The sequence below is a fragment of the Phodopus roborovskii genome, unplaced genomic scaffold (assembly GCF_943737965.1).
Source record: "Phodopus roborovskii unplaced genomic scaffold, PHOROB, whole genome shotgun sequence".
In the NCBI taxonomy this organism is placed as follows: Eukaryota; Metazoa; Chordata; class Mammalia; order Rodentia; family Cricetidae; genus Phodopus; species Phodopus roborovskii.
The window spans coordinates 21,828,846-21,844,886 of record NW_026126541.1 but is presented as its reverse complement, the minus strand read 5'-3'; the positions used below and the strand labels follow the sequence as shown (position 1 = coordinate 21,844,886).

General features: G+C 44.9%; 1 protein-coding gene across 2 annotated transcripts in view; it reads right to left on the bottom strand.

Moving 5' to 3' along the window:
- The window catches only part of Ide (insulin degrading enzyme), an 86,776-nt gene that overhangs the window by 1,956 nt on the left and 68,779 nt on the right, over positions 1 to 16,041 (bottom strand). For both annotated transcript variants that reach the window (XM_051199577.1, XM_051199578.1), the window contains exons 16-22: positions 15,300 to 15,410; positions 14,381 to 14,501; positions 12,630 to 12,721; positions 11,699 to 11,810; positions 8,012 to 8,179; positions 5,282 to 5,554; positions 3,747 to 3,808 (exon numbers count right to left, since the gene is read on the bottom strand). In XM_051199577.1, the coding sequence (XP_051055534.1) occupies positions 3,747 to 3,808; positions 5,282 to 5,554; positions 8,012 to 8,179; positions 11,699 to 11,810; positions 12,630 to 12,721; positions 14,381 to 14,501; positions 15,300 to 15,410 (939 nt within the window). The remainder of the gene's footprint in view (positions 1 to 3,746; positions 3,809 to 5,281; positions 5,555 to 8,011; positions 8,180 to 11,698; positions 11,811 to 12,629; positions 12,722 to 14,380; positions 14,502 to 15,299; positions 15,411 to 16,041) is intronic.

The window sequence follows — 16,041 nt, the reverse complement described above, 5'->3', positions numbered from 1 at the left end:
TTCTGCATTTAGCAAAGTTGGTACAAATACTCTCATGATCACCATTTTGAAACCCAAGCAGGTATTGTAATTTTAAATAAACAACAGCATATGTAGAGAGAAGCAATATTTCATTCCTCCTGGAGGCATTACTGTAGGTTACACTGGGATGTCGCCTTGGGAACAGGTGACTAGTAATACTTTAGTATGATACTCTCAGAAGCCAGACAATCACTGAATGTGACCACCCTCACCAGTAAGCAATTGAGAACAAGTATTTGTCCTCACAAAGTTAAACAGCCAGCAGGTAGTAAGGAAACACAGCTAGAACTAACTTCCTAACATTTAGAACGAGAACACACTCTGATTTAACATTGTCAAAAGCCCGAGACTGTTTAATGTCACAAAGTGGCAATTGTGTACCTCATTCAAATGAAGCTCTATCTTCTAGATCAGGAGACTGATGCTTCAAAGCTTAGGTGACTTGGCTGAAGCCATAGATCCACCAGTTTGGGGTGGGGGTGGGGTACCTGGGTCCTAGTCTGTAGGCAGAGACCCTACATGCTCCTGCTGCTGCCCTGCAGAACGAACTAAGGACCAAGGGGGACCTAAGTAAGACAGCATATTAGACAGCTGCACAGCCTCATTGGACACACCCACATCCGAGTCTGCACTCACCACACAAAGGCCACTTTCGATCACATGTCAGGCCAGGGTTTTGCCTTTTACACATGCACATATTCAAAGGCTATTATTGAAAGGGAACTAGTGTAGTTTAGGTGCAAGGCTTTCCTCCACACAAGGCAACAGAAGTGATGAGTTTGGCCATCCATCTCTACCTCCTAAATGGCTCAAACATCAGCACTCAAAACACGTATTCTAAACAGGTGTAAACATGGCTATTATCCCACAGCCCTGAAGAGGCAGAGGCAGGATTGTTTTATGAGTTCAAGGTCAGCGTAGGCTATAGAATGAGTCCTTGTCTTAAAAAACAAAACAAGGGCTTGAGAGATGGCTCAGTGTTTAAGAGGAACTCAGAGGAGCTGAGTTGTTCTCAGTACAACATCAGGCTGCTCATAACTGCCTGTAACCCCAGCTCCGGAGGGTCCAGTGATCCCTTCTGGCCTCTGTGAGCACCTTCAATCATGAGGAAATACCCCCTCAACATAATAAAAAAAGAAATCTTGTGTGTTTGGAGACACAGTCTCCTTTTGTGGGTGTGGGACTTGGGCACACATGCCACAGCCAGCTCAGGCACACATGCCACAGCCAGCTTACTACACAGATGCCACAGCCAGCTCACTACACAGATGCCACAGCCAGCTTACTACACAGATGCCACAGCCAGCTCAGGCACACATGCCACAGCCAGCTCACTACACAGATGCCACAGCCAGCTTACTACACAGATGCCACAGCCAGCTCACTGCACAGATGCCACAGCCAGCTCACTGCACAGATGCCACAGCCAGCTTACTACACAGATGCCACAGCCAGCTTACTACACAGATGCCACAGCCAGCTCACTACACAGATGCCACAGCCAGCTCAGGCACACATGCCACAGCCAGCTTACTACACAGATGCCACAGCCAGCTTACTACACAGATGCCACAGCCAGCTCACTACACAGATGCCACAGCCAGCTCACTACACAGATGCCACAGCCAGCTCACTACACAGATGCCACAGCCAGCTTACTACACAGATGCCACAGCCAGCTCACTACACAGATGCCACAGCCAGCTCACTGCACAGATGCCACAGCCAGCTCAGGCACACATGCCACAGCCAGCTCACTGCACAGATGCCACAGCCAGCTCACTGCACAGATGCCACAGCCAGCTCACTGCACAGATGCCACAGCCAGCTCACTGCACAGATGCCACAGCCAGCTCACTACACAGATGCCACAGCCAGCTCAGGCACACATGCCACAGCCAGCTCACTGCACAGATGCCACAGCCAGCTCACTGCACAGATGCCGGGCCTGAACTCAGGTCCTCTCGCTTGTACAGGGTTCACTTTACCATTAAGTTCCCTTTCCAGCTCCATATTCCCCCTTCTGTATCGTTAGGGTGATGTGACTTCATTAATACTTTTTCCCACACACAGAAAAGAGCAGCTTTTGTGGTTTTACACACGAGGGGGAAGAGACATTATTGACTGTGGACAGTATAAACTAATCAGTTTCCTTTATGAAACTTCCAAGTCAGGGTCTTTTCTTTTGGTTAAGACAAGGTTTCTCGTGTGGCTTTGGAACTGTCTTAAAACTAGCTCTTGTAGACCAGGCTGGTCTTGAACTCACAGAGATCCTCCCTCCTGTCTGTCTCCCTGATGCTGGGATTTAAGGAATATGCCACCACTGCCCGGCCCTGTTTTCTTTTCTTGACTCTCCTGCCACAGCTCCTTTGGTGATGGAGAAGGGGCATGGAAAGCCCTAGTACAGTAGGAATGTAATTAGGTAGCCCTCGCTCTTCACACGCCCATCCTTAAGAGAACATCAAGAGCCTCCACAACAGAGCACCGGAGAGTGGCACTACAGACATCTCCCCCCGAAAGACACGAGCATGGCTGAGCATAGTTCCTCACCAGACAGTACATAATCACAAACATGATCCAGGCTAAGTGGCTAGGACATGGGCAGCAGTTCCATGGTGCGAAGGTAATCGCAGACTATAATTTTTTCTTTATCCTAAATGAGGCATTGAAGTACTTTATGTAAATTAGAGATTCCAACAGATCACAAAGAATAAGCAACACTTCAAGTAAGTACAACTCTACTGTGGCATACATTGTGAAAGTCTTCATTTGACATGTTGTATTGCCTAGTTTTATGTCAACTTGACACAAGCTGTAGTCATCCTGAGAGGAGGAACCCTCGACTGAGAACAATAAGATCCAACTGCACGGAAGCCTGTAGAGCATTTTCTCAATTAGTGATTCATTGGTGACGGCTGAGCCCAGTGGTGGTGGGGCCATCCCTGGGCGGCTGGTCCTGGGTTCTAGAAGAAAGCAGGCTGAGCAAGCCATGGGAACAAACCAGTAGGCTGCATCTCTCCATGGCCTCTGCATCAGCTCCTGCCCTGTTTGAGTTCCTGCCCTGACGTCCTTCAGTGATGAACAGTGCTGTGGAAGCATAAGCCTAACAAACCCTTTCCTCTTCAGGATGCTTTGGCCAGGGTGTTTCATCAGAGCAATGGTAACCCTGACTTATAAAGTGTATAAGAGAGAGAGAGACTTCGATGGAGCAAAGATTCTCTTAAAGCTGTGCTGGAAGACACTAACGGCAGTGCCTCTCCTTTCTCTGTAGCCTTCTCAGGAAGCACAGACCCTGAAAACTCTGGAGCACTGGTCACTGTTGGTTTGGAAACCACGCTGACCAGTGTGTTGTTTCCTTTGCTCTCCCTGCCCACTGAGAAGCTCGGCAACACCATTTAAACAGCATGGCAGAAGACAGAAAAGGAGCCTGGAAATGGGGCTTGGAAACCACAAGAGCCATTGCAGCCTCCGAAGTGCATCTAATAGGTCAAATACACAGTACAGCAAGTAGTTCATTATCAACCAAGACTTAGGAGCCAATGAGTGGCTCAAGCGGGAAAAGGTGCTTGCTTCCAAGCCTGACAACCTGGGACCCACATGGTAGGAGAGAACCTACTTCTGCACGCTGCCTTGACTTCAACATTCACACACCCACACATATACATACTGAACACATAATTACTAATTAGGAAATAGAATAAAGTTTAGATAACACAATCACTGACCTTGTAGAATTTGATGATGTCGTCCTTGGTAAGTGTCTTTAAATATGCAACCTCTATGTTATCTGAAAAGGTAAGCAAGCAGTAATTCATTAATGTTTTCACGTTAAACAATCTAAAATACCGCACTGGAAGACAATACATTTCACTCTAAGCCTGTTGAGAATCCTCGATTTTAAAGACTTTTATTTTCATTTATGTGTCTGTGAAAGTCACAGCACAGCTTTTGGCTGGGTCTCTCCTTCTACCTGTGGGTTCCAGGGATCAAGCTCAGGCTAAGACATATGTTGCTCTTCTCTCCAGCCCGTTCCAGGCATCCTTTTTTTGGGGGGGGGGATTTCAACATAGGGTTTCTCTGTGTAGCCTTGGCTGTCCTGGCCCTCTCTCTGAAGACCAGGCTGGCCTCGAATTCATATAGATCTGCTTACCCCTGACTCCCAAGTGCTGACACCCTTGCCCGGCCCGGTATCCACATTTTAAAGCCACCATCTGCTATCTAAGTAGGGAGGAGATAGACCCCAAGAAATTGACTGTGCTATAGGAGTTAAGACCTGGCTTGGGAACCAGGTTCCATTCGCCCCAGTGGGAAGCTAGATCTGGACCCAGTCACTTTGAGTTTTCTAAACCTTAGTTGCCTTATCTGGAGACTGAAAGTAACCATTTAGTTTGGTAAGTTATAATCACAACCAAGAAGGTGACATGACAAATGATGCCAGGCACAAGGTAAATGTTCAACATTAGTAGTAGATCCAACTGCTAGAAAAAGCACAGGTAAAGGTCAGGTGCGGTATTGCATGCCTTTAATTCCAGCACTTGGAATGCCAAGGCGGGCAGAATTCAGATCTCTGAGCCTGAGGCCAGCAAGCTCCAGACCAGTCAAAGCTATATAGTGAGACCTTGTCTCAGTAAAACAAAACAAAACAGAACAAAAAAGCAAACACTCAAATAAAAAGCCCCACAGGTGAGGACAGTAAGGCAACAACAGCAGCCAGTCAAGGCTGTCAGCGTGGTGATGCCAGGAATGAAACCTGTCTCCTGACTTCTAGTATGCTTCGGCTCCATTGCTTAACCTCTTTTGTAATGAAAGGGGAATGGAATCGGACACACAGGACCCTCCAATGCACAGCTGTTTTACATCTGAAAGTGGAGTCTTTGGAGATTCCTGAACTGCAGGGATAGCTCTTGCTGTATGAACATTTAGTCTGCATCCCCCCACCCCCAGTCACGTATGGAAAATAGATATTCATGTATCAGTGTTCACAGTCAGGCTATGCTGACAGAAAAGAAACAGTGAAATTAATGTGAAACATAGAGACCAGCTTTAGTTTTGGAGAAGGGAGTTCCTAGCAGGAAACTGTTTTTATATTAAATAAAAAAAAAAAAAAACACCACATTTTTTTTTTTAAAGAAAAATAAGTGCAGACCTATCCTGTTGCTAAATCACTACTGAAACCCCACAAAATGAATGCCATATAGAATGGCTTTGATACTCCTAAATTTTATACCCACATGTGATAATGAAGCTCTTTTTACCTTACCTCTGTCATAATTGTACTGCTGAGAGATGATTTCCCCCCAGTATTTAGCACACTCTGCGGAGAGTTTCTTTGGTTTGTCGAGTCGACGGATGGCTAGTGCTTGGATGTGCTTCTGGAAGGCCTCCTCTGTCATGTCCTCTATGGCCTTCTCCATGGTAAGTAAGAAGGCTTCCACCCTGCTCTCCAGGTAGTGAGGTGGCTTCTCTGACTGGATGATGAATCGCAAGCCCTGGATGCCATTGGCTCGGCGAGGTCCACTGAAGACAATATAGCCTGAAGTACACACACACACACACACACACACACACACACACACACACACACACACACACACACACACAGCCAGTCAGGATCTTGACACTAGACTCAGATCACTTTTAGTCTTTCAGAGAAAAGGAAATCTACTTTAGCTCATTCACATCTTTAGAAATACGACCATTTAAGACATGGTCTTCTTCCTTGGGACAGAGCTGAAGGGCTCAGTTGAGGCATATGGCTGACCTTCAATTCCTTCAAATTCACATTCTGTGACTTGCTCAGTCAACTGTCTAAACTCCTTATCCCTATCCCTACAAACCGCTGGGCTCACTTCATGCCCCCGCCAACCCCTAACTCCCGCTGCTTTACCATCTGAGTTCTCACATGACCCTGGCTCTACAATGCATTTACTTGATAATCTATTCCTGAACCAACTCTGGATCACCTGACTCTCTAGGACAGGACAAACTGAAGGTCACAGATCTATCAACATCCTTATACGTACCCGTCACCCAATACATTTTCTACCTCTCGCCTCCCATCTTTTGAAGACCGACATTAGTTTACTTTGTTATTTCTAGTTCAAAGCCACTCTACCTACATCTTCCTGCTCAAATTCAGTAGTGAAGCCTACAACATCAAAATCACCACGGCAAAGTTCTAGATGTAGACAAGGCTTTTGTAGCCAGAAGAAGTAAAGGCCATGTGGATTTTTTTTCTCTGAAACTATCAGAGGTGGGTGATACCTTATGGGGAACCACACTGGGGTCCTGAACACCTGTTTATGGCAGGGTCTGGGGGAGCTGCTAGCACTCAGTCTCAGCTGAGCAAGGCCAGGATCAACCATCTGGGCACAGGCCTTCAGTTACAGTGGCTGGTGTCCAAGGTACCTGTGACTCTGTGGCAACCAGTAACACCGTATTTTCTATGGAACAGGGAGAGGACCGCATCAGGTTTGTGGGGAAGAGGTCAGTATTGCTGATGGGACAGTCAACTGCCCGTTCTTCTTGGCAGTCACAGGCTTCCCACTGGATGCTTGCAATGTGATGCACCAGCATGTTAGAGCAGCATCTGGCCTCCTTGGTGCCAGCAAATTGCGTACCTCTGGTGGCTTTCAGCATCTAACACTTGCCACTGAGCATGCAGCAGGTGCACTCAAAGTATCTTAGTCAGCCTCTTCATTGTGAGCAGTCAACAGTTCCATGCTCTGGCACATGGGCAAGCTCCTTTAGCTGGTATCTGAAGCAAACCTGGGTACCGCTATTTCAGGACAAAGATCTTGTCCTAGCCCACCTTGGTGGTCTTTCCTGTCTCATGTGTATCACTGGGCCTAGAAGATGACAGGTAGTAGCCTTTGCAGTCATAGAAAGCCGCCTTCTGGAATGGAATTCCAGTGTATAACTGGTGGCGGGCTCAGCAAGCGCCACTAGGCACCCATTGTGGCCTGGGGGCGGGGCAACAATCACGGTCTGTGGCTGTGACACCAGAGCAGGAGACCGAGCTAAACGCTTCAGAACATGTACAGGTCTGTGGCATTCTCATCTGCCCACCACTCAGGCACAGCACCTGGGTGGTCAGGCTGTAGATACTGGTCTAAGAGAGCTTGGAGATGCGGGGGCTCCGCTCCTTAGTTATCGACAGTGTGCGAGGCACAACAGGCAGCCACAGACGGCGAGCAGCTCCTGTGCACACGGGACTGCAGCAGCCACTGTGTCATCGTGTCATCGAGCCCTGCTGTGAGGAAGCAGCAGTCCGCACAGGGCGCCAGTCACCTTGCCCTCACAGTCATCACTCCAACCCTTTTCTCCATTTAGCTCTTGGCTTTTTCCTTCAGCAGCCCTGCACAGATCTCCCACCCAAGACAGTCTGGGACCTGGGGCCTCTGGGGATGTTGCTCTCTTCAGGAGCTTTGCTGTTTGAACACTCTTACAGGAACACTCACCACACTGAAACATAGTCACGCCTCTATAGGCCACCACTGTGAGCTCCTTAACGTGTCCCTTTGCCATGCTCAGCACCTAGCGTGGGGTTACTCTACACTGACAGGGTTATGTGGAGAGAGAAGCCTATCCTTTTTAAATGTTTCTTCCAAGTTTGTATGGGGGTTTCTTTGAACTAAACTTCTCTTTGTTCTAGTTGTTTGGTTTTTTTGATTGGGTCTTATGTTTCCTCTCAGAATGGCTTAGAACTGTCTTTTAGCACTCTTTCTTCCCTCCCTAAAACCTAAGATTTCGTCTTTATGGAAACCATTGGAAATCCAGCATCACCTCATTAAGAATCGCTTTAACACTAGGGCTAAGGACATGCCTAGTCGGTATAGAGGAGACTGCGTTCGCTCTCCTCGCCATGAGAAAGAAAGGAAGAGGAGGAGCCAATGGAGTAAGAAGAGGAGGATGAGGTGGGAAATGTCTGCTGAAAATAAAAGCTGTTCATTTCTGTCTCCTGTATCCCGGGAACCCACTGCCTTCTCACCCAGCTGCTCCTTGGTGCGCAGGGTGTTGAAGCAAGGCTCAGAGATAATCTGACAGAAAAGCTCCAGGAACATGTTCTCTGAGGTACTCTGCATGTCTGTCTGGTAGTAGATCTCGATGCCACAGTTATTGTGAACTTCATTCCTCTGCTGATAAACAAACCATCCTCCTAAGAAGTTTCAAAAAGAAAAGAATTATCTGTAATGTAATAAGGCTAATGGTATACTTACTTACTTTAGTATTTTTTTGTTTTAGTGTTTTTCAGACAAAGTCTCACCATGTACCCGAGGCTGGCCTTGAATTTGTTATTATATAACCCATTGTGCTGGTTAGTTTTCATCAGTTGGATATAAATCTAGACATACTCGGGAAGAGGGAATCTCACTTCAGGAACTGTCTCCACCAGACCGATCTGTGGACATGTCCACAGGGCATTTTTTCGTGATGGGTAATCTACAGGGGAGAGTACAGTCAGTCCTGGTCCACTGTAGCCCACTGTGGGTGGTGCCATGCTTGGGTATGCATAAATCCTGGACTGCATAAGAAAAGCAGCTAAGCCAGGTGTGGTGGTGCACGCCTGTAATCCCAGCACTCCGGAGATAAGAGGTAGACTGATCTTTATGACCCCGAGGCCAGCTTGGTTTACCTAGTGAGTTCCAGACCAGAAAAGGCTCATTGAGAGACCTTGTCTTAAAAAACAAACACACACCACATGCGCGCGCGCGCATACACACATGCATATACACACACCCAGACAGGAAGCCGAGTAAGCCATGAGAAAAAAGCCAGGAAGCGGGCCCCTTCCTCCACGGTTTCTGCTTCAAGCACCTGCTCCAGCTCCTGTCTTGGCTTCCCTGGTTGATGAACTGTAACCTGGAAGCTGAGGTTGGTTTTGGTTGGTGTTTTATCATAGCAACAGAAAGCAAATTACTGCAGCCAGGCTGGCCTTGGAATCCTTCTGCCTCTGCCTCATGAGCACTGAGATTACACGTGTGCTCCACATACCCTCTTTATGCCTGCCCACTCAACACGCAATTTTCCTATCTCAAAAAAAAAAAAAAATGTTTGTTTGTTTTTGAGACAGGGTCACACGTGGCCCAGCCTGGTCTTCATTTTGCTAGGTGACAGAAGCTGGCTATGGTCTCTTGCTTCTTCTGTCTCTACCACCCAGTGCCAGGGTTCCAGGCATGGGCCAGCTGCCTGGCTTTAGAACCCATTTCCTGATATAAATTGACAGTGATCTTCCTCCTCAGAAGAGGGAAGGACTTGTGGGCTCTTGGAGCCATCTTTCCTTCTTCTCATAGATCTCAAAACATTTCTTCCTTCACAGAGCAGAAGATGCTGTTTTCCAGCTGCAGATGCCTCCCAAGCCCATCAGGCGAGGGGTTACTTAAACATTCACATCTGCAGTCGGCTACATCAGAAGGATTTTCTAACACTTTCATTTTGAAAATGAGATATAAACTGTGCTATTTCTGAGTTTGAGGGAATTTAACAGAGTAACCAGGAGGCAAAAGACAGGGTCCTAAGAGAGGAAAGGAAGGGGCCTGAAAAACTCCACTTTGAAATTCTGTTCTAGACTGGATCACCTTGAGTGGCAGTAAATGCTGTAGTTTCTTTTTCCATTTGGTTTGAGGCTTGAACCCAGGACCACCCCCACCCACCATTAAATATGTGCTCAACCTCAGAGCTCTGTGCTCAGCCCAATGGAACGGCTCTTACTCAGCAGCTCCTAATTCTTCCTCTCTACTGTGTGTGCCCTGACCGAGGATCACACTAGAAACTGCACCTGAAAACCATCACCTATTTTGTGATGACTGGCCAGGCACGACAACAGAACTAGCTGTGCTCGACAGAGATGGCGTGAAGTAATAACATATTTGAGTTGTTTAGTGGCTACTCAAAGCAGAACCCCTGGCTTTAAAGGAATGTATAATCTCATAAAATGGTGTTGCCCTTTAATCTACATGAAGGAATAAAAGTGCTGAGAGCTTCAAAGTGTTCAGAAAAACTCACAGGTGGTTATTCCAGCTCAGGATGTCAAAGGAAGTTTACTGGCTGTTATAGTTTGGCCCAAGTCCCTTGCACATGGTGGACAGATGCCCTCCCGCTGAGCTGCATCCCTAGCCCTACAGCATGCTCTCCAGCCTTAGATGCTAATGGAAGGTGGTAAAAAAGAAGTTAAATCTTTGGAAATTGTGCTTGAAAGGGACACAGAGACCCTGGCCTCTCCTCCCCTTTATCTCCTGGCTGCCATGAGGTGAGGAACTCCTTCACTCTGCCCTCCTACTGTGATATTCTGCTTTGCTATAGGTACAAAAGCAAATGGTCAACTACCCATGACCTGAAACTTTCAAAACTATGATTCAAAATGAACTGTTCCCTTTATTGTAGATGGGGTATTTTGTCATAGTCATGCAAAACCGACTAAAATAGAGGAGTATGACAGGCCAGGGAAGAGGACCAGAATTCAGACACAGGTTCCTGAGAAGTGGGGGGGGGGGGGGAGGGACACCATTTAAGTAGGTAAAAGAGCTGTGAGCAGGGGACATAGATGACGTATGCACGGGGCCACCAACAATGAAGTATGGCCAGAGAATCCATGCCCTCATTCCTGGTCTAGTATGTTTCCCATTAGAGTTTTCCACATTCAAACAATGTTTACTAAGTTCTTATATCACAAGAAGCCACTGTTAATGTAACTATAATCTGACACTGTAAGTCCCAACATATAAATACAAGTACTTACAAATGTTACCCCCTTAGAAAAATATACATGTAAGGAATATGTTGTTATCTATACTTGTGGCTATTCTAAAACTACTCCTGTCAATGATTCCGACGGACTTCCAATGAGTGCCATGGTTTCAGCTGCTTCTTAGTTTTCCTCAATTTTTATTTCTGACGCACAGTTTCATTTACCCCAGGCTGGTTTCTAACTTACCGTCTTGATTTCTCACTCTCCTGTTTCTAATTCCCAAGTGCTGAGATTACAAATGCACCACCATGCCCACTTGTATCCTATGCCAGGATCAAATCAAAGGCTTTGTGTGTGCTGGGCAAGCACTCTACCAGCTAAACCACATCCAGCCAGCTTTCCCTCTTTTAGACAAGATTCTCACCATGTAGCCCTGGCTACATGAGTGCAGGTACCTGTGAAGGCCAGAGGGCATCAGATCCCCTGGAACTGGAGTTACAGCAAATTTTAAGCCCCCCAACATGGTGTTGGAAACCAAAGTCAAGTCCTTTCCAGGAACAAACAGCACATGACCTTACCTGATGAGCTACCTTTCCAGCCTTCATAGTTCCTATCTCATTGGTTGTTTTCTTGAGACAGGGTTTCTCTGTGTAATAGTCCTAGCTGTCCTGGAACTCTCTTTGTAGCCCACACTGGCCTCCAACTCACACAGATCTGTCTGCTTCTGCCTCCTGAGTGCTAGGCCACCTTTATTCTCTAACTCCTCTATATTCAAGTACTAGTGAGTTCTATATCAATCTCCTCAAAATGACTGCACATGGCTCACCAATCAGAGAATTCTATGGCAAAACTACCTACTTGTAATCCTATTTCTATAAATTACAGAGAATTCCTGTAGATCTCTGACATGAAAGCATATATTATTTTCCAAGTGTATTCAACGCATTGTAACAAGCACATTAGTACTCAAAGTTTTAACATCTCACTTACTGTCAGGAAGCTGGACTTCTCTGTAGCGAACTAGCTGACTCGGAAGGAGAGGCTTGGTGTGAGCATGCTCAATAAGGGTGTCCTCTACCATCTGCATAATTCCTAATGCAGCCTGAAGGAAGAGAAATATCACAGCATATTATAAAACGGGAAAAAAAAGTATATCCTGTCTGTGAAAATCAAAACAGAATACTGGATAGCCCATTACTATAATGAAACATACTTATAAAATAGCTTAGATGATCATAAAATATATTTTTAATTACTAAATTTATCTACTCCTATGCAAATGGATAAAAATTGAGTTTGTCAATCAATACGGTAGTAGTGAAAAGAAACTTACTGATGGCAGGGAATAAAGGCTTTTCTAAAGATGGAGGTACTGGTAAGGAAAAGTTAGTCCCATGTCAGTAATCTTGAGCACAGAAGCCAAACAGAAGAGATACACAGAAGAGTATACTGTGAGTTAAACTGAGCCGAGCAAGCACCTGCCCTTGCACACTGTTTTGGAGGCTGTATGGAGTGTTGGGAGTAAGGGCCCTTGAGGCAGACTGCCATGGGGCTCTTCTTGGGTAAGCCAAGGTGTAGGTGTTGCTATCACTCTCACTTGCACAGGGGAGGTAAGGCCTTTCCATTAGATTACATATCTAGTACACACCAGTGTCAGGGCTTGTACACAGGCTGCCTGATGTCTACATTATGTGAGTCTACACAGAGTAGGGATAATTGTTCCCATTCCTTTTCTGATTGCAAAGGCCAGGCAGCAGCAGTGAGCACTTCTATTTCTCACATGTCCTTACTTCCTTCTCCCACAGAGACAGCGGATTAATTCTTATGTGCTTAGCATTGTGCTGGGTGAGTCTTGAGACAGAACAGGGGAAATAATTGTTTACAGTGATCCATAAAAGACTGCTAAAACTTCACCTCGCACCTGCTTTGTTATGTTTCCATGGAGAAGGGCTTCAATGTGCAGCCGTGACAGTAGTTGAGGTATGAAGGCCTTAAGTCGGGGGAGGGTAACATCTGCAGATAAGTAAGAAATAGTGAGACCTGCATACAAACAACACTTTGCATTTGAAGTAATTTCAGATATATACAAGACTTGCAAAAATATGAGTGTATTTCACCCTTCACCCAGTTTTGTTTATATTGTCAATAACCACACTATGATTATCAGAACCTAAGCAATCAATACTGATACACACTGTGTGTTTTTCAAGGTCCTATACAGCAAATCCAAGGCTTTGTTTATGGTAGGCAAGCACTCCACCCACTATCCAGCTAATACAATAATACTGTTAACCCAAATACAGGCTCTGATTGGATTTTGGTCTTAGTTTTTTTGTTGTTTGGTTTTTGAGACATGGTCTTACTGTGTAGCCCTGGCTGGTCTGGAATTTGCTATGTAGATAGACCAGAACTAATCTATAATCCTACATTGCAATTAGCTGCCATACATCCTTACTGTCCTCTCACTGGAGACAGTTCCTCAGAGCTCCTTTATTCATCTAGTGTCTTCTCAAGATCAAACTACATTTATGCACCAGCACGAAGAAGCAGCAACACAGAGGCAACGTGCATCAGACTGCTGAGGTGGGTGTGTCATGGTGCTGGGTATGTTATCACAAGTTACCTGGTTGTGGTGGTGTCTGCCAGGTGTTTTCATTGTAAATGTGCTTTTTTTTACTCTTTAGGTAATAATGGAGTGATTCATGTATGTTCAACAAGCTATTTGAAAGTGTCTACTTCCAAAGCCTATCAAAGCCCAAACCAAATTTTCCTATTAGAATTAATGTGTTTGGGAGAACGTTTGAGGCAGTTTTCCCTCAAATATTTAAAAATTTTTTTTATTGTACTATTATTTTTTAAATTTATTCAGTATGTGTGTCAGTCTACTCATGGAAGTGGTACCAATAATGAACATAGGGGTCAGAGAACAACATAGAGAAATCAATTCTCTCTCCCCACCACATGGGTACTGAGGAATCCAACTCAAGTCATCAGGCATGGCGGTGAGACCCTTTACCCATCGAGCAATCTCACTAGCTCTATTCCCCTCAAATTTGTACTAATGTCAGTATCTGCAGATGGACACTGCCTGTGGCAATCATACAGTGTGCCAGTAGTAATTTTCCTACTTTTCACATTCCTTTTACACGTACTGGCCCTTCTTTAGGAACTAATTAAGTTAATTACTTAAACCCATGATGGGTCAGGTATTTCACAGATGTTATTTTTCAATATAAAATTATGAGCTACTGTCTTAATTTTAAAGGTCTCTCTCTCTCACTCTCTCTCTCTCTCTCTCTCTCTCTCTCACACACACACACACACACACACACACACACACACACACACACACACGAGCCTGAAGTTGTTTCTGCAGAACTAGAACACCCACTCCCACTGTGCTGCCTTGGCAACCCCTTCTCTAGCTCCGTAGCGTAACACTCACCTACCCCATCTTTATGGAAATGATGTTTCTACTTATGCTTCCCAACCCTAGTCCCCAACCCAGGAACCCTTCTAATTGATGGCTGTTTCACCTACTGGCAGGGCTGGGTGTGGAGGTAGTTGGTAAATGCCACTGAACCACATGAAGCTCTGAGGCTCTTGCTACCTAGCCCTTAGACAACGGAATGACTAGAATCAGGGTAGGAAATGAAGTAGGTGGAATCTCACCTTCTAGGGCTTCTTTCAACTCATCTTTAGTCCAGGCCACTTCAGTCATCAGCAGGCGGAGGTAGTACATGGCATGCTGGTGAGGCTGCTCAGCCCGGAAATTATTAAGAGATCGCATATACTAGAGAAGGGAAGCATGGGTTCATTAATTTTCAAAGTCAATTAAAGATCAGCTATAGTCCAACTTATTCTACATAAATTATGTGTAACTGGAATGCAAGGATATCTACTTCTTTCTCTTCTATATAATCAGGAACAGTAACTACCCTTTTCTGATTCTTAAACTAACTGGCACGCATTTTGCTTGTCCAGGCAGCATCTTAACCTCTGGCATCTGATGCGTATCTAAATGCCTTCACTATGGGATGTCTTGCATGCCTCAGAAAGTAATTCCCAGGGATCCTTGGATATGGCACAACTCCAACGTCTCCATAAGCAAGTAACATGGGTAGTAGCTATTGTATACTCAACTGAAAACTGACAGTTTATTATGGCATATAAATGAAGGTCTTGTTGAAAGTAGCTCTCCATTTTGTACTTCCATTAATCTTGACATGGATCTAAATGGATGACACATCAACCCTAAAGGGTGCACTACAAAGTAAGAAAGCTCTTCTGGTGGGCAGACCTCTGTTTCCCCAACCATGTGCTTGTCTGAAATGAAGGTTGGAGGGAAAACTAAAGTCTCTCACTGCCACTGGGGCTTCCCCCAGAGTTAGTTCTACAATTCTAGTAGGTTTGGAAGCTGACAGTCAGGTGTATACTAGTGGGCTCAGCTTTCTAAGCAGAATACAGCAAAGGCGATGACTCAGGACTATAAATGCTTTTTCCCCAATCCTCTCTCCATTATTAGCAATTTTTATAATATGGTAATGCAACTGTATTAATAAAAATTATAGAAACATGTTACAAAACTTACCGCCTCTTTAATAATTTCAAATCTTTTTTTATCAATCTCAAAAGTAGCCATTTTTTCAGTAATCTTCTTTAGCAAAATTGGCTGTTTGTCATTGTAACCTTTCACTGAGAGCTACAGAAAGAGTTAAAAAGGTATTAAAACTTTACAAAACATTCAACAGCTTCATCTTAAGCTTGATTTTAAAAACACTTTCAAAATCCCAATACTAGGTATATTAAACATTATAAGCTCAATTTAGCACTAGTCATCTTCTTATGAGACAACACCCTTTCCTAAATAAAGTCAACAGTAGGTAAACTCACCTGATCCCAAGTGGCAGTGATACCTACCACACCACAACATTCATGTTCTCGTTGCATCAAATTTAATTACAGAATGTGCTTTAAATTTTATTGTTTTCTTTTTTGGTTTGGAGACTGAACTCTGGACCATGCTAAGTATACACTCCTCCATGGAGTGACACCCAAAGCTCCTAAATTTTCCTTTAAAGACTCTGATGAATAGTAGAATACTTAAAAAAAAAAAAAAAAAAAAAAAGATTTGTTTATGATGTGTTCTGCCTGCATGCCAGAATAGGGCACCAGATTTCATTATAGATGGATGTGAGACACCATGTGGTAGCTGGGAATTGAACTCAGAACCTCTGGAAGGGCAGCCAGTGCTCTTAACCTTTGAGTCATCTCTCCAGTTCCAGAATTAATACTTTTATGAATGTAGTAAGAAGGAAGAAATCACAGGGGCT